Source organism: Melanostigma gelatinosum (genome assembly GCF_949748355.1).
Source record: "Melanostigma gelatinosum genome assembly, chromosome: 16".
NCBI classification, from domain to species: Eukaryota; Metazoa; Chordata; class Actinopteri; order Perciformes; family Zoarcidae; genus Melanostigma; species Melanostigma gelatinosum.
This window is the reverse complement of record NC_136649.1, coordinates 22,008,724-22,030,521: the sequence shown is the minus strand read 5'-3', so window position 1 is coordinate 22,030,521 and position 21,798 is coordinate 22,008,724. Positions and strand designations below refer to the sequence as shown.

Sequence of the window (21,798 nt, the reverse complement as noted above, 5' to 3'; positions counted from 1 at the left end):
AGTACACACGAACCTTAAAGCTTCAATATTTGAATCAGAACAACGGATCAAAGGACGAGCGTGATGCTTCTCATTCTCAAGTTCCCCTCAACTCAACGGAGCGTTTTAGCTTCTTTCAGCTCGTCGTTTGTAACAAAGGAGCTCTAATAAACCCAGTGTAACCAGCCAGAGCAGCTGCTGAACACTGAGGAGCTTTTAGCAGATAAAGAGACGGATCTCTTTATCTAGAGGCAGCGCAATAATACCACCGTACTCCTCCGGTTACAGTATGACGGCAACACTCAGTTTCTCCTTGGTCAGAATTATTGAAATGTGAAATATGTCGACTGAATTCTGATCAGTGCGTCTCGGGTCGTCTGTGGACGGTCTGAGTCAAAGCCCAACACGGAGGAGCAGTGTTCAGTTTGTATTCACAGAATGGGGAACAAACTCATCCTCAATGACCGGTCGAATCCTAGTTTAGCTCGTTTGTATTTTCTATTCATTGTAATTAAATGTGCTTTTATAACGCGTTTATTTTGCACTTTGGCTTCTGAAACGTGCTTTATAAATAAACCTTTGTTTTGAGTTTTCGGTGGACGTTTGTGCTAAATGTGAAGAACGTCCCATCAGGAACGGACCTGATGCGCTACTGTAGAAGTCTTTGTTTTACATCGGCCTTCTGCTGTGCAACCCTGTGCTGCAAAATGGAAATAAATGATCCTTGAATCAAATCAAATCAAACTTTTCAGCAGACTTCTTAACTTCGAAGAGACGTCACAAATACCCTCGCTCCAGTAAACGGCTTCTCTCGACGCTTGTAAATCTCCATCACCCAAAAGAAGTCCGTCAAGCCTCCAGTTCATGTAATCTACTCAATGAAATCCTCTCTGACCTTTGAAAACAACAAGTAAAGCAAGATGTCTGCCGAAGACACCGAGCCGGAACGTCTTCCTGTTCTCAAACTGCTCTCATCGAACGCCGTCACACCGGCCCTGCAGCTCATTCTCAAAGTCCTGTGATCACACTTGTCCCAGTCAAGTGAGGCTAATTCGCACCATGTTTTTTTGTAAAGTGCAAACACTTGAGCGGCAAGAGATCAAGAGAAGAGATGAAAGACACAAAGAAGAAGAAAAGAAAGGCAAAAAGAACTCTTTAGTTGCAAAAAGCCCAAAGCGAGAGCGGACCTGATGGTGCAGATACAACGAGCCCAGAGCTGCTGCTGAGGGCTTTAAACTGAGCGACACGCCGAGGATTAGAAAAGTAGGAGAACAGAGGACGGGAGGAGGAGGAGAGGAGGACAAAACCAAAAAACTATAGATAAAGAAAGTGTGAAGAAGACCGGGACGGATGTAGAGCAGAGAGAGAGAAAGAAGATGGGAACTAAAGTGAGAGGAAAGAACAAGAACGCAATAAGAGACACTGAAAGAGGACAGTGAAGGAAAGATGGGAGGTAAATGGGGGGGGGGGGGGGGGGAGTGATGGAAAAGAGAGAGCGAGAGCACGAGAGAGAGAGAGAGAGAGAGCGAGAGCGAGCACTTTTCTAGAGCAGAAGACATGACGGCAGCAGGATTGATTTTAGGAATTGCTTTTTCAGGTGGTCGCCTGAAGCGGACAACAGATCTCGAGATTACTGAAAGATACGAACACTTTTCTCTTCAAAGGACTATTTTCACCAAACGTTCACAGAGTTTCTGATGTCTTGACGGGCAGAAAGGAGAAGACGTTCAACAACATCAAATCCAACATGAGTAGAGACCGCGTATAGGCCGCTTACAAAAATCATACTGAATATCCTTGAAAGGTGCGTCGGATGTTTGATTTGATGGTGCGGTTTGCAGAGAAATGTGCTCCCTTTGTACGAGACACCAACACCTCACGACACAAAAACTCATCAACTAAGACCAGGACCCCCACTGACTCAGACTCCCACATGAACACATGCCGGCAGCCGTCATGATGCGACGTTCTCAGTGGATGTTAGAATCCTCTCATGCGGTGTGATGTCAACAGATTCCCAGAGCTGCTGGTTGTTGTTTTTATAATCTTCGTGAGAACTAATTAGCAGCAACTAAAATGAAAAGGACTTACAAAGAGTAACGGGACCTCTGCAGGTCAAGCACACTTAATGTTTGAGGGATTATGTGTCGATGACGTGAAGCAGAGCAGAAACACAGTCCAGTTACATGAACAAACAGAAAAAGATCAAGTCTTTCAACATCGAAAACAAAAGTTGAGGTTAAACACGAGATCGGTGATTAATTAGAGCGTCTTTGGTTTGATTGTTGTGTTGCATTTTAAGAGCCGGAAGAAGAGAAAATATTAAGTGCAAGAGAAGAAGAGAAAGACTCCGGGCTGATCTTCAGCGAGCATCCACACGAGCAAAAAGCCTGGAGCGGAGAGGAGGGAGGCCGGACCACAATGCCTCAGTGTAGCCCCCTCAGCGAGGCCTCAGAACAAGGCACAATGCCCACACTTGTCAGCAGGCCTTCTCCTGCACGTCCATAGGTCTCTCCCTCTTTCTCTCTCTCTTTTTTCAATAACCGGCACAACAACCTTTTCAGGGGCCCGGAGCAACGGTCTGCTCCTCCACCACCGGGGCCTGAAAGAGGCCATTCTGTCGCTCAACGGTCGCCGCTTGAGATGCTTTTTTTGTCCGTTTCTCATTCCAGCGCTACGAGCGACACGCTATGAGAGAACGGGGTCGATTATCACCATCTTGTTGCCTCGCGAGGCCTCGGGGCATTTTCTCCTGCTCCTAATGGCTCGAGGGTGGAGCTGCTGGAGAAGAAACACAAGCGCAGGGGTCTGACAACATTGTTGTGCATCCAACGCCACAAAGTGGAGAGTTCAGCGATGTTGGTGATAAATGGATGCAGTGAGTTTTTATTTTTTTCCCCCATTCAGGAAGAAAGAAAATGAAAGACAGTGCAGAATGAATGATTCACAACAGCGACGCCGATGAATGATTGATTGACGAGAGACGGGAACACGATGTTTAAAAATTCAAACGGGTCGAAACACTTCAGGAGAGAGCGTCCATTCATAAAAACACAACTCCAGACAGGTCTTGTGGCGGGTGGAGCCGCTTCTTCAGACAGGTGAAAGCCAAAACAATGAAACCGGAGATGCTCCTTCATTCATGGAGGAGATGCAGCGGCCATTAGCCAACTGGAGCGGCTCAAATCCAGTAGCCTCTCAGCTCTGTTGGCGTCCGTCGCTTGTTGTTGGTTTGGTTCAGTGGCAAAGCTCCTCCTCAGAGTTCACAACAGACATGCAGGGTCAGCACTGTCGGAGTATCAGCTGAGCACATCACAGTTCTAACCTCAGAGTTCAGTCTCTCTGCACCGGAAAACAAACTCAACGTCAGAGTTCGAGAGTGTTCCCTCCTCAACTCTTTGAGGGACGGCCGATTCTTTTCATCAACGTTCAGTGGGCAGGATGTAGTTGTGCCGCTCTGCAGCTGAACTACAGTTCCACGTAGAGAACCACGCTGGCCTCAGTGTTTGGTTTGTCCGTTCTGGGCTACCGTAGAAAACATGGTGGAGCAACATGGTGGACTCTGCTCCCTGTGTAGATATGAAGGGCTCATTGTAAGCTCACAAAAACAATTATTACTTTCAGGTGATTATACACCAATGAAAAAATGTATGTCATATTCCATTTCTGCCAATAGGTCCCTGAGACGCTACACACTGGCCCTTTAATCTGCAGATTGTTAATCGTTTTAGGGGCGACCGTGGCTCACTGGGTTAAGAGGGTTGTCTGGTAACCGGAAGGTCAACGGTTTGATCCTCGACTGGGACGTGTCACAGCATACCTGAGCAATACACTGAACCCCAGCCCACTGCTCCCTATATACAGGGATGGGTGAAATGCAGAGACACGTTTCCCCCTTAAAGGGATCAATATAGTATCATGAATTAAAAAATATGTATATAAAAGCAGGAAGTTTCTTTTGGAGTCAAAACTTACTTTTCTCGACTAAATCATCCTATTTAAAAAACAAATCTTTGTTAAAAAAGACCTTATTGACAGAAAGAATAACTTAATCTAACTTTTCAACAGTAGTATGTTTTTGATGTCAAGAAACAAAGTCAGACGTTTTGTCTAAAGAGGAGCAGAAGGTGGAACTGGTCCGTTCGATGCAACGGATCTCTCCACCAATGCAGAAATAAATGAGATGGTGATCTTCAGATGATTCATAGTGCAGCTCCATCATGATCCATTGTGTCCCCCTTCAAAATAAAAGTGTTTTCATTTTGTCGTCCGTTACGGTCCGTCCTTCAGCGTTGTCACGAGGATGAACGAGACACTCGAGCAGCAGGATGCAGATTAAAGCCTCATCAGACAGACAGACACTCTGCTGGAGCACCGCCGCCGACCTCTGACCTCCCTGTGGAGGGGCGTGAACGCGCCGATCAATGGAGCATCACGTTACCACCTTCTAAATGGGGAGTGCTGTAATGTGTCATAACCTGAGTCATCAATCATCAGGAGGAGGAAGAGTGTGACGTCGATCCCCTGAGACGGAGGCTCTCTACTGGCTTTGGTCCAAAATCTGAGGTTTCAGATTTCAGAAAATCTGAAGTTAATTTTCTATTTCTTTAGTTCTTTTCAGTTTGTTCTTCAATTGCTGTTTTTCGGTGTAATTTTTCAGGTTTTTCTGTGTTTCTTTATCTCATTTTTTCTGTGTTATGTTGTACCGTGCATATTTCTCCTTCTGTACTCTTCATTCTTTTGTAAATCTTTAGATTTTTGTATTTTCAGGGTTTGTAGTATCGATAAGCATCCGTTATATTTTCCGTTGTTCTCGGTTTGTTTTTCTTTTTGGTCCCATTTCTCTGTTTTTCATTTTCTACTGTCTGTTTTTCAGTTGTCTGTAATAACAGAAACGTCCAATGAATCGTTGGCTGGTTAAAAGCCAAATGTTGGAAACCACACCAGTGGTGGATCGAGGCGTTTGGGGACCAGTGTCTTGCTGAAGGACACGTGGAGAGGAGGAGCTGCAGATTGAACCACAAACCCTCAGAATAAAGAACTCACTCTTGAGCCACAGCCCTCCAAATAAATCATCATCAGCACAACTTATGAAACATTTTAGTCGGAGAAGTGCTTAAAGTGTTCCATATTTGACCCGTTTTACCTTCTTTTGTACACCAACAGAATTCTTAAAGTCTCAGTTTGTTCTCTTGTTTGTATTTGTTTACACTGTAGAGAGTGTCGAGTGATGGACAACTTCAGATAAAGAACATTTTATAAATGCATTTTATTTGACTTGAAGAGAAACTGGTGCTAAAAAGACTCCCAACTGCAATGAAATGCAAAAATAAGCCGACTTATCAAACTGCTCGGTGGGTCTGAGACCACATACGGTGAATTATCACGGAGCTCAGGACAGGGTTTACGGAGGTCTAGCAAACTGCAACCAGACGAACCACGATGGAGGATGGGGGGTCCCTTAATCACTAAACAGCTGCCTCTACAGGACTCTTATAAAGCTTCAAGATGGTCCCTGAAACCAACATCAACTGAGAGGGCTTTAAAAACAGAACCATAGGAAACCAATTTCCACCTGCACCAAACTAACTGCAGCTTTTCTCCTCGCTGCAGAAAACCCATTAGAGTGGTCTGAAAGGCCGTGGGTCAGGCCTGTGAATGCATGTCGTGAGAGGAGGGGGGGGGGGAAACAGCCAGAGGCAAATTGTGGCAGAGAAGGTGGACGGAGACAAAATCCCACAGGAGTTGAGAGAGAAACCAAAAAACACACACTACCCTGAGCATCTGTCCTCCTGTCGCAGGCGATTATTCTGGGCGACAGGAGAAGTGCCGCCTCATCGTTACGGAGCCAAGCCGCCGTCACGTGCCAGAAAGTAAAACCTGGTGTTTGGCAGACGAGGAGCGGCCGGCGTTGCAGACACGAGCAAACACTCTCCGTCCATCTCGCCTTCACTCAGTCGAGCATCTGCTGTTTGCTCGGAGGATTATTTACCGGTTTGAGGGACTGAGCAAACGTAATTAAAAATGGATTCATCTACTCTAGGTGTTGTTTCTAAGCGTAGGGAAGGAGCTGCTGGTTGACTTCGCAGGTAACAGTGTTTAACAGAGTAATTAACTGATTAAAGTCTGGAGTATTTAACATGACGGGCATCTTGAAGACGACAGCACGGCAGCCTCACGAGGTCCTGTTTACTCAACGTGCATCAGGAAAAGAGAGGAACGTGCAGGAGGAGGATCTCAAGAGAGGATTTGTTCTTAAAGGGGAACTCGGATTGTACAGGAGTTCCTATAAGTGCATTTATCCCTTTAATGACGGGATGAATTCATGTTTATAGCGTCTTTTTTTTTACGTTTTCCTTCATGTTTTATCTATTCAATCCTCTTTTTGTAATATGGACTTCATGTCCACAGCAACATGAAGCGATTGATTGACCAGACAGCTATTAGTCAGAGTCGATCGTATCTCCCAACTGCAGCAGAAGAAGTACGTTATGTTCAGTTCAACTAATGATTCATTTAATCAATCTGTAAGTCTGTAAAATGTCAAAAACTGGTGCAAGAAAAAAAGCCCAAAACAAGACGAAGTCACCGTGAGCCATCTTTGTTTTTGGCTCCCCCCCCCCCCCCCACACACACACACAGTTAAAATGTCATCATTTAAACTACAACACTAGGAGCTTTGATATTTCGTTCCCTGAACCCCGATTTGTCCTCATTATTTCTTCATTCCCCAGAACGACTTCTGGATCCTCTGAGAAACGCTGTGAGAGTGTTTTTTTGTATTCAGAGATGTTTTAGTGGCTTTCTCGTCAAAGACGTTAAGAGCTTTTCTCAGTTGAGGAAAAAGTAGCTGAATCTCTCGGTCAATTAAAGCCAAGATGTTCTTAAAAGGTTTTGATAAACCGGAATATATTTGGTGGTTTATTCTAAAGAAAGCAGGCACAAACGCCGATCAAACCTGGAAAAACAAAAAAGCATAAAAGGGCGCCGTCCACCAACCTCTTCCCCAGGCTGCTGAGCGGCGTGCTGAGGCTGAGCGGCGCTCGAGGAGGATTGCGGTTGCGTCCCGTCAGTCTGGCGGCGGACGGCTCCGTCTTCGGGGACTCGGCCTTGTGGGCCGGGCTGGCGGGGGGCTTGATGTTGAGGTCCTTCAGGACGTCGTAGTTGATCTTGGTGGAGATCTTCTTCTGCTCCAGCATCTTCCCGATGGCCTCGTCCGCGGTGTTGGCTCGGATCGGAGGGTGCTTCCTCGAGGGTCCTCTGGGCTGTCGGGGGGGACAACTGTTACGGGCAACTGTTTGTATGAAATCATCTTCATGAATTAAATGATGAATAAATCACATATCTAAACAGAATATTCACTCAACTCTATTCTTTTTTTTTTTTAAGTGCGAAAGTTCATTTCCACCATTGTGACCAACGAGAAAACAAAACATCTGTAGCTGCGAGGCTGTACTTAATGCTAACGTGCTAACACGCTAACGTTCAGCAGGTACGCTGGCTGAGACACATTTCTAAAACAAATCAGGAGCTTGTAGTCGATCTTCCCTCAATTTACTCCAATTCCACAGCAGACGAGGGTCGAAGGCTATCTGCACATATTTTGTTTTCTTATTAGACCAATTAGGTCGCAGATGGGAGAGATTTCTTTTCCAGAGGAACATCATCTGCAAGCAAACGTACAGCTGGACACATTTCTGTAATCAGCCATTTATCTCAATTAGGACCTCAGATTGGAGTCATCACCTCATTCAGTTGTTCCACATTCACGCCACACAAACTACCGCTTCAGATCAGACCACTTTCTCTTTACTGACAACTAACTTTTGAAAACACATTTCACGCAACAAACGACGTGGTTTTAAATCCCACAACTTTCTGAAATTTCAGGCAATTTAACTGTAAATCCTGCGCCGACAGTCAATTGATCCCTTTATGACAGCAGCTCGGGATGTTAAGAGTCAGACACGTAACGAGAACCTCCATTTCATTCAGTCGTTTGTCGGTGAAAGCACAGCGTTGGATCGGGGCTGTCAGGAGGCTGCATGTCTCATTACATCTGCAGTTAATCCAGCCAGTTAAAACCAGTGAACAGATGTTGGGTCTAACAAAGGACCGGTGCCAAAACCAGTAATGGGATATGAGCGGGAACCAGTGTGACAGGACTCACTGTGTCCAGTGCATCTCATTATCCGTCTGTCTCTCTCTGCATCTGTCTCAGTCTCCTCATGACTAAAGACGCGTCTGTCTGCCCACCTGACGGACGTCTGAGAATCTCTGACGACTGCAAATTGTTTTTTGGACTTTTAGCGTCAATGAAGCGAATCGTCAGGTAATTATGATCATCTGTGAATCATATGTCAAAGGAAATAAATCAAAGCTTGGCAAACTGCTGCTTTCCTCAGTTTCATATATTACAACTTGAATATCTTTTGGTTTTGGACAAAACAATATGAAGACATCGTCTTGAGTTCTGGGGAACTGTGACGGGCATGTTTTACAGTTTTCTGACGTTGTGTAGAAACGCAATCGACAGAGTAATCGATAATGAAATGAATCTTTAGTCAGGACCCCTGGAGGCATTCTTTGAGCAGATTAAAGGCCGGCTGATCCATAGTGCCGAGTCGGCTGAATCTTAATCCGTGCGGCCCTGTAGATTCACTGTAGGTTGGCTGCTGACTCAGAGATTAAAATCAAATGTGTCAAATAAATATGAAAACATGTGGTTCTTGTAGCCAAAGATGCAGGATGCTGACAGAGTCATCGTGAAAGGTCCCGGTTCGAGTTCGGCAATTACCATACTTAAGAGAACTAAATCATTTAAAAGCTCTTGATTTTAGGGCTGAAAAGTCGACCTTTTGGAGATGCACCCATCAGTCGGGAGCCACAAACGTTGAGATTCACCGGTTTAGATCCAGAAATAACACGAGTAGAGTAAGAAACAACATGTTCAGGTGATAATACTGCTTTTATGACGGGGTGCAGATGTTGGAGGTTGGATACATTTGTGTTGCATCTCATCCGACCGTTTCTTTCTCTGCTAACAAACCGACTGATCAACGTTCTACATGCAAGCCTTCTCTCTGACGAACAGACGCTCAAAGACCATTTGAACAGTTTGGGTCTTAAAGTTGTGAAAGCTGAACGCTGTTACCTTCTTCTCTTTGTAGATCCCGAGCTCCTTCTCCTTCGCTATCTTTGCTTCCTTCTCTGAAAGCAGAAACAAGAAACGAGCATTAAAACCCCTGAGACATCAACACAGGACTCCGGTAGGTTCAGATGAACGGTTTTAACTCTGCTTGGCTGATCAAATACTGAGACACGAAGGAGCATTTCGGGACGACTCGGGCAAATAAAAGTACCTTTCTGCTCTTTGAGGTAGTCTGAGTTTTCTGCCATCCACAGCGCCGTCTTCACCTGGATTTCATGGTCATTCAGCAGATACTGCAGCGAGAACAATCACATGACTGGACAAATACTTTGTCTCTTAATCTAAGCTGTCTGTATGTACATGTGCCATAATGCGATCCAATACAACGTCATGATGTGGTCATACATCCTTTAATCTACAGCAAAATACACATGCATCCAATTTGATTGTTAGTTTTCTGTCATATTTGATTAGATTTCATATTTCCTTTTAGATTTTTACAATGTGTGTTTTTTGTGCTCGATAAATTTGTGCTCTATAAATATTTTTTTTTTTTTGTTCAATGAGTGCAGGATTTTAAAAGAAAAGAGCAAAAATATTTTAAAAAATCACTTATTTTCAAACTTTAACTTCCCAAAAATCTGTTTTAATGTTCAAAAACGTCCTGATAACAAATGGAAAACAATAACATTATAAATGAATCACAATAAGAGTTTAAACCAGGAACAGATGTGATTTATCTAATAAGTCTAATAAAGCATCTTCAGGAAACAGAGTTTAGCTCAACAGGAAGCAGAAGACCTGAGGAGCGTGCGCGCGATAAACCTGAGGTACACACCAGCTCTATCTCACTGTCGTCTATCCCGCTCAGGTCCAGCTCCCCGCCGTCAGCACCACCATCTGTCACCGACACAACAATCACAACGGACACATTTACAACATTTGCTCTCGCGCACATTTTCACGGTAGCGTCGACGTCCCAGAGGGAACAAAACATGAAACGGCAGATGGTGGAAGAAAAAAACCCATCCTGCTGCATCTTCTTCCTGGTGGAGCATCTTCCACCGAGGGTTAATAAACGCACTGCGACTTCTGATAAGACGTTAATAGGCTTAACTCGCGTTAAAGCCGATCTACCTGAAACACGCTTCCTTTTCAATTACGATGCGCTTCCTAGATTGCAGCAGCGCCTTTATATTTTCAGGAGATGCTGAAACGGCAATTTGCATCTTTCACACACTGCGGCGCCCCGACTCCCGTTCTTCAGCCGAGTCTCTTGACGTGATGGAGCTGATTGCAAGAGTGACACAGGCATTTTTAATGTGTTGATAAAAGAAAAGAAAGAGGCAGTTGAATTCCCCCAGGAGAAGAAACGTTTTGGAAGAAAAAGGTTCAAAGAAAATGTGATTGACTTTGATAAAAGGAAACAAAAAGGAGGGAGTGAGTGGCGGCTTTGAGAGTGGAAGAAAACCATCACGATGAAATGCAACAGCTTTCACTCCAAAGATCCTCCGCCTTGATTAGATGTTTTAGGAACAAAGTGAAACTCGTCTCCGGCCGCCTGCAGACACCAGACGGTCAATCACAAGGAGCAAATATGGAGAGAGATGTTTTTACGAGGTGGCAAACAGCAGTCGTTTAACTTCCGTCAGCTTTTCTGCCTTTGGCAGGTTCACAGGGGACCCTCCTCCCTCGAGTTCAACCCCCCCCCCCCCCCCCGAACAGGGCGGCATCTTCAAAGACGTGATACCGGAGTCACCGGAGAGACAGGTGCACAGACAGGAGGCGGGACACAGCCGCGGAGGTAATCCAGTCAGCCAGTTGAGTTCAGTTAGCGGTTTAAAAATGGAAAACCGCTCCAGAGGGAAGAGACAGGTCAGTCGCTATCTGTCGGGCCCAGCCGGGGGGGAAATAAGATGGAGAAAGCCCTGTGAGAGATTGGCAGCTCCGGGAGGCAGCGACAGCGAGACTAAGAGCTGATAACACCGGTCCAAGGGAGGGAGTTATTATTCAGTCTGGCTTTGATATATCTACACTCGCTAATTTCATCAAACTCATAGAAATTGTTCTTGGTGAGCGTAAAAGATGAATCTGCAGACCTCAGGATCCAAATTATATATTGGGTGTAGGTAAGGTAAGGTAGAAATATAAGATTGGAAAAAGTGATTTAATTTTTCTGCATTTTAGTCCTTTTACTGGCCCTGTAGAGAGGAGACAGCCGGGGACGTCACGGGACAAAAGGTCTCCGCCCAGAGTGTGAAGACAACGGTGCATTGAAGCGCTCACGAGTCAGGAAGTCCTTCATCTGACTTCGGTGTTCATGATCAAATCTAAACGCACGTCAGTGTTTTGTTGCATGTCGAGTGGAGCTTTCAGACACTTCAGCATTGCTTTTCAGAAACGGAGGTTCTCCCTGGTACAAACAGACCCGAAAAAAACCTCTTTTGCAGAGGAAGCTAACTGTTAATGGATCCGACGTTAGGAGTTGCGTTTCTTGAATGCGTGTTTTGCACACAGCTGCGGTTTCCTCTTCCCTGGACTACGTACTGCGACACTACATCTTTTAGTGGTACGGAGACCTGGACCGTACCGGCCTACGCTCACCGCTGGTTACGAGTTGAGCGCTTCGTGGTTTAGTCGTCACAGTTTCGATTGATTGGCTGAACTTGTCCTTTTCTATTCGTTGAATGTCCTGGCAGATGAACAAAATGCCTCTCCACAATGAAAAACCTGACAAAAGGTGAAGAGAAAAGGAATTCCATCTGAAGGTCTGGAGCCGGACTCTTCAGCCGTGTACAACATGGGACTGAAAACGAAGCGGCTGCAGTGACACCATCCGACAGGTGAATGCTGCATTAAGCGGGACGTCTCCTTATTAAACAGAAAACTAAATATCTGCAGCCTTCATCACTGGAAGCAGCTGAAGGACGATAAAAAGAAGTGGATTTCATCATCTCGTTAACGGACCCAAGATAGTGGCAAAACAGGAATGACCGTGAGGGGAGAAACTAGTTTCCTTTCGCTGTCCAGGCTGACAGAAGAAGCACGAGGTCTTCTGGCAGCAGCTCAGTAACTCAGAGATCCAGCGCCGTCTGCATATCGATACAGAAAGAGAAACAGGATTCCCCAAACATCTTTTTCTCGCGTCAGTAAATCCATCTGGAACGCATCTCTAACCTCATACTGAGGCTAGAGGAGAGAAGGATCCGTTCTACAACAGAGAGCACTCGGAGGCAAGAAAATGCTTCATACACGAGATGAAGGGAAAAGCTGGAGTGAGATGGTAGGAATTGGGAAATCATAGCGGGTGTTTGTTCACCTTTATGGACTAAACAATCGACCGATGAAGAAAATACTCGTCGCATGAATCGATAATGAAAACAAACTGCCATGAGACCTTTAAATCCTTCACAGAGTGTTGAATGACGTCTGAGACGACGGGTTTGTTTGGGCGGCCCGGTGACTTGGTACTGGTACTTGTCCGAGTGGCGTCTTCACTCGTCACGACTTGGAAGCGCCTCCATGTGGCGTCGCAGCGAGAACACTCGCGCTCGCTGACACTGGAGAGTTCAGCAGCGGTCTGAGAAGACGCCAAGTTGAATGTATTTTTGGCCTGAAGACAAACCAAGGAAGGCCAGTTTGATCCATCCTCTATGTTCTCTCCTCACAGACAGGTAACCTGACCCCAGGTGAACCTCTCTAAACCCTCCCCTCCTCCCTCCTCCCCCACACCTCGCTGTGTCCCAGGCGGCGGCTGGCCTGTCTGATGTGGTCAGGAGAATAAGATGCTTCACCGCAGAGGCCTCTCCAATACCAAAGAAGAAAACACAAAGAAACAGAGGAAATGTGCCCTGCAGGAAGGAACACTAACAGGTGAAGGAGACGGCCTTTTGAAGGCGGCGAGGGAGGGAACAAGAGATTTAAAAGAGCGAGAGGGGGAGGGGGAGAGATTGAGCTAAACATAGAAAGAGAGAGATACGGAGAGATCAAAGGAGAAGGCTGGTGGTGTTCTTTATATTTCTTGGTGTCAACAAATCTCAGGAAAAAGACCAAACTCAAGAATGCATCTCAGTAAGATCTGACTTCCTGTCTGTGGCTCTCAACCCGAAACTTTTAAAAACGTATTATAAATATGTGGCTTCATTTGAAATAAAGTCTCCAAAAACAGCTGCAGTCAGTGCAGTTTCTAAGCAAACGTCGCTTAAACAGGAGGAAACATTCGATGGGAACTATTTGCAGCGGCGGATTAATACACATTTGATGCTCTAGTGAGTATTTACAGTTAGACTGTTAAAGAAATGAGTCTGTCTGCGGCAAATACAAAACTCGTACAGCACCATGAGACACACATGCCTGTGTGTGTCAGTCAAAAACTCAAACTATATTAAAAGACCAAAATCTGAAACTGAAACGTCCTGCTTCAATCCATCTTTGTTGGAGTCGAGCCTTTCATGAGCTCAAACTCTCTGCTCTCCCACACAAAGGAAGGCTGCATTCAGAACAGACGTTCTTAACTTCATTCACAAACCTAAACAGAGGCTTGAGCGTAGCTTCTAACATTTGCAAATAACTAATAATAATAACGTAATAATTGTAGCGAATGAAACCTCAAATTTAGACGAAACCACAGCATTCAGCGGTCGACTAATGTTCACAACCTGGTCCCAATTTACCAGAATTAAGTTGAGCTTAAAATACTAAAATGATAAACAAAAAGTTTCAAAGATGCTTTGAATACACACGATACTTGTCAGCAGATCAATTCGTAGTTGGTTTTGGACTTTTCAAGAGACTTCTTACACCTTAAACATCTGCTGAAGGTGACTTTTGTGACGTCTAAATCCCATCGTCAGCCTAACAAGACGACACGGTTGTGCTCTTTTCATGGGACATGTCGACAAGAAAAATACAAATATCGCCAGCTGTGTCCTTTAAGAGACAGGAAGAAGAATGGAGAAAAACTGCAGAAGAAAAGGCCAAAGAGATGCTGCGACAACAGCAGAGAATGGGGGAGAAAGAATGAGGAAGAAGTAGAAAGACAAAGATTAAGAGAGAAGAATGAGACAAAGAGACTGATGGAGAAAACCAGCAGGAGGGAAGACATGGAGCAACGAGCAGAGCAGCTGAGAGGAGGAGACACAAAAGGACGAGAGGTAAGACGTGGAGAGGAAGAAGACAAAAACAGAAAAGAGGAGAAACGTTGAGACAAAAAGGAGGAGGAGGGAGACTGATCTCCTTCTAATCCCGCTTCATTTAAGATCTGAGGAGACAGGAAAGGAGGAATAAAAAAAACTCATGCTGACTGCTCCACTCCTCCTCTCCCGTCCTCGCCCTCCAGCCCTCCAGCCCTCCGCCGCCTCCTTTACAAAAAACAAAGACTGTGAGTGTGTGAGAGTGTGTGTGTGTGTGTGTGTGTGTGTGTGTGTGTGTGTGTGGTGGAGGATGAATGGAGCTGTGTGCAGGATCACCCATCATCCACACTTCAAAAAGGAGCCCACATTATCCAGACTCACAGTGCTTGACGTCAGCAACAATCCCGATCCTCTCCTACACGCCGCCCCCCCCCCCCCCCCCCCCCTCCCGCCACAGGGAGGAGAGGGAGACATGAAGGGAGACGTTTCAATTTGTCAGGATTCTTTTAGACGGGACGGTGGTTGAAAAGGTAGAAGTGAAAGCGACTGCAGCAGAATGAGCTTCTGCACAGAGATAAAACGGACGAAACACTGCAGAGTACTTTACAAAAAACCTAGAAACCTCAACGTGACTAAACTGCTTCTACGTTTTTACCAATTATTCAATTTTAAATAATGTAAAATGAGGACAACAAATCGCTAAATATTGAAAGCTATAACCAGAAAACAGGTTTGGGGCTATTTTACTTCCACAACATCGTCTTGTTTTCAAACCAGTGAAAAGCAAACATCCAAATACACATTTAATGTTTTATTTTACGACTTTGCCTCTTTGAATCTGCAGCATTTCCCGTTCATGGATTTTTAAATAATTATAAAGATGTCATGAATTAAAGAACAGGAATATTTTAAGGGAGCGCTAAACGTTGATAACGACACTCAGATGTCACGTAATTGTAATGATTTTTGCCACATGCAATGAGAGTCCACTTATTAAGAGAGAACCTAATTAACCTGAAGAACCTTTTATTCCAGAATGAAGAGAAACGTGATCTGAACAGTGAAGCCATGGTCTATCCGCAGCATTCACTCTTCACCTCCTGTTCTCCTGTTGCACTCATGCCAAGACATCTATCACAGTTTCAGTAAAGTGCTTTAAATGCAAAAAAAAAACCACACACATAACCCCCCCCCCCTGCAGCAGCATGAGGTAATAAGGCTCGGTGCCAGCTCTGCCCCGGAGAAATAACCAGCCAGCCGAGGCAATAAATAGAGTGCTCGGTCCTCACTGACACGGGAGGGCCCATTACAACATCACCTCCCGACCTCCCTTATTTTTTGAAATAATACGTACAGTAGTCAACGGAGAAAGACGGATATTTGTTTTTATCTCATTAGAATTGTGCCATGAATTACACGTATGTTTATCAATTTTAAAGCTAATCTTGCAAGTCAAGAAACTCACCGCTCAGCTTCAGTCACTGATGTTAAAACCCACAAACCAAGCCAGAAATCTAGGTGTAGTTATGGATTCAGACCTCAACCTGAACAGCCATATCAAGACAATTACAAAATCAGCCTACTATCACCTGAAGAATATATCAAGGATTAGAGGACTTATGTCTCAACAGGATGTGTAAAACTTGTCCACGCATTTATCTTCAGCAGACTGGACTACTGTAACGGTGTGTTTACAGGTCTCTGTAAAAAGTCCGTCAGAAAGCTGCAGCTGATTCAGAACGCTGCAGCTCGAGTCCTCACTAAGACCAGGAGGGTGGATCACATCACTCCAGTTCTGATGTCTTTGCACTGGCTTCCTGTCCAACAAAGAATTGACTTTAAAATCCTGCTGTTGGTTTACAAAGCACTGAATGGTTTAGGGCCAAAATACATCTCTGATCTGCTGCTACCTTATGAACCATCCCGACCCCTCAGGTCGTCTGGGACCGGTCTACTTTCTGTTCCCAGAGTCAGAACTAAACATGGAGAAGCAGCGTTCAGTTTTTCTGCTCCACATATCTGGAACAAAGTCCCAGAAAGCTGCAGGTCTGCTGAGACCCTCAGCTCATTTAAATCAAGATTGAAGACTTCTCTGTTTGCTGCTGCCTTTAATTGAACCACATTCAATTAATATATTAATCAATTTCCTGCATTTCTGCATTTTACGACTGCATTTTATTTCTTACACTGTTCTTAATTGCTGTTAAATCTCCTTTTCTTTTGCCTTATGTTTTGATGCTTTTAATGGTTTTAAAAGGACTGCACAATATGTCGCAATTTCCTCCGGGACCGAGTTCGTGCAAGGCGTACACTATGAAACGCAGATCGGCAGAGATCTTTTCCAGACGTGGTTTGTGTGCGAGTAATTGCAGAACTGCGGCAGTGTATGGTTGATTGCGTGCAGCGTAATGTCTCAGGGAGACATCGATTATTGTTTCAATGTATGTTTTAAATCTCCTTTTCTTTTGCCTTATGTTTTGATGCTTTTAATGGTTTCATGTGAAGCACTTTGAATTACCTTGTTGTTGAAATGTGCTATACAAATAAACTTGCCTTGCAGATAAAGTCTGCACGTGCTTCCAAAGTTACAAAACATGCGCAGCACTTTATTAAGAAACAGCAAAAACATTAAGGGCCAGATTTGATTTTCGTTACCAATATGTACTTAATTCAGATCTGCACCCAGAGCTTTCCAACTTTCACTAAAAACTAATCTTAATCATTTTGAGATATCCTAATTAAAAGACAAACCAGACAGTAAACATAACCCTCGGGGCAGAAGTACTCACACTTTGAACTGTTAACAGGTTTGTTTCCGACCAAACGAGCAAAGTTTTACGTAGAAATAGAAAACTTTGGTTGATTAAATTGCAGACTGGGTTTGACTTTTTAATTAGCTTGTGTAGTGTGAATGTATCAGATTAATAAACGAGCATCAGGGACTGCGGTACGTCATGACATTTCATTGCCGTGTCAGATGGCTTTGTGATATTTTAATGAATTGATTTGTCTCCGTTGTGAACACGTGCAACACCGCGTCCTCGACCACAGGGTCACCTGGACACACCTGGTGGAGAAGAGGCGATAAACAAAGAGTAACTCTTCCACCTTTGCAAAGTGGAAACGTTTTATGGTAAATTTAAGCCTTTTTTATTCTTTCTGAACTTTTTTGACTCTGTTTTTGACATACAAACTAAACGGCACAGCTACATGAGTTGGAAGGAGGAGACAGATCTTTTTCAAAAAGGAAAAATTGACTTTGCGTTCAGTCTGAACCAAGCAGCAACCTCCGGTTCTGCCGAGTGAAGCCGATGCTTCATGTGTTCAAGCTGCATTCTCTCTACTGTTGTATAGAAGTCTATAGAAAATGACTCTACTTCTCTCTTGATTTATTCCCTCAGTAAACATTGTAAACATGAGTTTATGTCTCAATCTCTAGTTTCAAGTCTTCTTCAATACAGCATGATGTTCATTTAGTACATTATGGTCCATTTAGAGTCACACAGACCATAAAGCAGGGGATGCTTTAGGGGCGGGGCTACGGCATCTTTACGTCATTCCTCCGCATTCTAAATTCGGGAACTTCTGTTCATTGGTTGACAAAAAAACAACATGGCGACGGCCATAATCCAAGATGGCGACGGTGAAATCGCCGAATTCGAGGCTTTAAAACTGCAGTACATAAACCAATGGGTGACGACTGTTAGTCTATGGTCTGCACACATGAAGATCTGTTGGTTAGTGGGCAGTGAAACAAAGGTTGTTTGGAGCATTTCAACAAACGAGTAAAGATGTATTTGGAGTCCAGATTAAACTGAACTGTCGTCCTGTAAACACACGACCAGTTCAGTCCAGTTTCAGACGGGATCAGCAGACATTACATCACTTGTTTCCATTGTTATGAGCAGCCATGTTGTTGTTCAGTTCCCTCTCCTTTGCCATGTGTGCCTGTGTGCGTCCTCTCAGACGAGTGTTTGCACTGAAAGTGACGGATCTCTTCAACAGTGCGAGTCAAGTTTTCCACATTCTGAGTAAATGTCTCAGATCAAAGACACGTCCCGTCATTTTGTCCCGCTTCAATAGTCGGCCTATATTTTTACCTCCAGGACATTCTGTGATGTCGCAGGAGGATGAATTAATCATCAGCACTGAGTGAGTCTACAATGTCAGAATATCCGGAGATGAACTGAAAAGACTCTTTGATGGAGGAGGAATTTCAAGAACGCCGTCACAAAAAAGACGGAGAACTGTTAAATGTGAGCATTGTTGTGCACGAGAAATCCAAACATCTGAAATGTCAGATGACTGCCACAAGAATGTTTAACCAAATGTTACTGTTACCACGCTGATGAATCAGCAGTCTGTGTCTCACATGCACTGAACAATGATGTTGTGATGAGAAGCAGCACACGTGGAGTCACATCCCTGACGAAACGCTGCAATGCATTATGGTATATTCTTAACAGCTTAAAAATGTTTAAATGTGATTCAAAAGTACCAACAATACGATTGGTGTTCCACAAACTGTGTTTATACACAACATGTTGATATACCGTCCATACAGCCTGAAGGATTTATATCGACAGTGACAGATGATAAGACAACGTGGACCAGAAGTCCTTCAAATGCTGAGAAAAAGAATAAAATGTGTAATTCCCCGACAGCTGGACGAACTCCAGAGGAGCTGCTATTGGACCTTGAGGAGAGTTTGTTTTGACAAGCGCCGTTTCCAGAGTTGAGAAGGAATCAGCTTAAAAACTTTAAGGAATGTCAATATGAGAATGAAGACCCAAGAAGGACTCAAATCCTCCTCACAAGACGCTGCAGAGTGACCGTTCAGCTACAAGCTTCCCTCAGCTTCAGTCCTCCTGCTGCCGCATCCAAAGAGGACCGAAACACCTCGGCTCAACGACATCAACTGTGACGCTCCGCTCTCCTTCCGGCTCCGAGCGAGGCCGCTTTGACACATGGACACAATTTGAATTGAACCAAAAGCAGCTGAAAGTCTGACGCTTTCAAAAGATAGAACGTATTTATTTCATCCATGGATATGGACATCCAGCGCTCAGACCCTTCTCGTTCTCTGGTGAGGCTCATTCAGCCGCGTACTGTTCCACTAGTTTGTTTAAAACTAAAACTGGTTCATGACTCATGTGGTCAGCTGCACAACAAGGGTTCCTTCAAATAGAACAGGTTGCACAAAACCACCTTACGTATTCTCGTTCAGCTTGCTTCATCTCAACTACCAACAAGATGAAACCACACGCCGCCCAGGCCGACCCATCGCAGCTCTCCAGGTTGCATCTCAGTCACCACATTAGTCTGTGCTGTCCAAATTATGTCCACTCAAACCTCGTCCCAAAGAGAAGAATATCAGACATGAATACCAAATCAGTTTAGACTCACCAGAAAAACAACAGCCCTATATTCTCACAGTCTGTACAAGAGGATTATTCTTCAGCAAATCTAATATTCAGACATTTGGAGTCCCTGTCCTGTGAGGGACCCCCTGCTAACATCCCCAGTCCTGCTGCGTAAAGATGGACGAGGGAGGGAGGTTGAGATGGTGAAATCTGCGGTGACGTAGCAGCCAGCGGCGAGCAGTTTCCCGCCTTTGCCTGCCTGCTAAACGGTCGCTGTCATCTCCCGTCAGGCTGGCGGCGGCAGACGAGACGGCTTCCTGTTTTTTCTCTCCCCGTGCCAGAAGACGCACATCATCTCCAATCACAGCCGGCTGCTGTGACGGGCCGCTGAAGCCGCCTCACCAGAGAGAGAGAATGACTGCAAACTGATGCTCGCTCGCTCGCTCACTCTCACACACACACACACACACACACACACACACACACACACACACACACAGCTTAGCTTGTACCGACTCACTGAAAGCATATGATCGGCCGTCCACAGAGAGCTTGAAATAAACATTCGACTTTTTGTTCTTCTTCCTCTGGTGTTTCTGCTGCGTGTTATCGGTGATGCCTGTCTCCCTGCGCCGTCACCGCCTGTCTCCCTGCGCCGTCACCGCCTGTCTCCCTGCGCCGTCACCGCCTGTCTCCCTGCGCCGTCACCGCCTGTCTCCCTGCGCCGTCACCGCCTGTCTCCCTGCGCCGTCACCGCCTGTCTGTCGCCCTCCTCCTGTGGGGTCGTGTCCATCCGGCCATATGTCCATCACGCTCTACTGTACCGCCCTGGGCCTCCTAAACACTCAGGCCTGCCCTGCTGTCCTGGCAGCAGAGGAGAAATTAATACATTTGTGAGCTTTCATGGATTAGTAATGAGTCATTGTTAATTAACGAGCATTTGTTTTTGTACAGAGGATGGCCACAGGTTTCTTGTTGATTGAACAATACCACAAATCAAATATTTATCCGACAGGTGCTGAGATTCATGTCTTTCAACTCCCCTCCCCCATCACACACACACACACACACAGACATGATGTCGAACACAAACCCGTAAACATCACACCTACGCCTGTCACAATGATTACGTTATCGACTTATCACTGTATCTGAACATCACCTGGCTCATTTCTGCTGACCTCCATTTATTGTCCGTTGTGTTTACGTTCGGAAAGATTTGGAAACTAAGCTCATTTGTTTTCTTGCTGAGATGAATATGAAGCTACAGGCAGCAGCCGGTGAGCTTAGCTTAGCATAAAGACTGGAAACAGATAGCCTGGCTCTCTCCTGAAGCTCACTGATTACACATGTACTTTGTTTGCGAGATGAGACAGATGTTGCCCATTTTAAAAAAAAGGACTACAATTGACTCAGCAGAGCGGACTGTCAGAGAGCTGCTGCCACACCCCCGAATCGCTGAGAGCTACGACTCGCTGCAGTAATTGCTGTTAGCGAGGAGGACGGACGGACGAAGAAATGTTCAAACACAACAACTTCATGTCTGGGGAGCAATGGCGGCTTCCTTAAACACAACGAAAAACCTGCAGAGCAGCTCCAAAAACGGGGCGCGAAACCAATTTAGACCTTAAAAAAAATGAAATGGATTCTTCACAGGCTGAGATCTAGAGGCTCACAACACTTCAAACGGGCCCTTTGCCCCCCGCCCAGAAGCTTTCTGGCAATAAAAACCGGCAGAGTGGTTTGACAAGAGCCGGAGGAGCTGTGCTCGCTGAGGTAGTTAAGGTCAGTGCAAACGTCATTGATTGAACTAAGTGCTCCGCGCGAAAAACTGTGCGCCTCAATCAATGCTGCTCTAATGGTGCGGGGCCGAGCTCCCAGAAGGCCGAGGCGGCGAAGTCATCCGGGAGGTGCCGGTGCCGCCGCTCTCACTTTCTCCTCCGACGGCACAAGTTAATGAAAAGGCCTCCAGACAGGCCGTCAGTAAGGGAGCGGGTTAGAAACAGGGAGACAAGAAAGAACAAAGAGTTTAACGAGGGACGAACAGCTGCTTCAGCTCATCAACAGTTCTTAATCTAAAAGGAAAGAACAGAGGACAATATGCTGCAACTCCAGTTTTTACTTCTACAGATTAAAAACGTAATTCATTGATAATTGGGTAGTTTGGGATGAC

General features: G+C 45.1%; 1 protein-coding gene across 1 annotated transcript in view; it reads right to left on the bottom strand.

Moving 5' to 3' along the window:
• LOC306790535 (transcription factor IIIB 90 kDa subunit-like) overlaps positions 1 to 21,798 on the bottom strand; it is a 78,268-nt gene that overhangs the window by 23,327 nt on the left and 33,143 nt on the right. Inside the window, exons 13-16 of the mRNA XM_079286883.1 lie at positions 9,969 to 10,030; positions 9,342 to 9,423; positions 9,134 to 9,189; positions 6,979 to 7,244 (exon numbers count right to left, since the gene is read on the bottom strand). Of these exons, the coding sequence (XP_079143009.1) occupies positions 6,979 to 7,244; positions 9,134 to 9,189; positions 9,342 to 9,423; positions 9,969 to 10,030 (466 nt within the window). The remainder of the gene's footprint in view (positions 1 to 6,978; positions 7,245 to 9,133; positions 9,190 to 9,341; positions 9,424 to 9,968; positions 10,031 to 21,798) is intronic.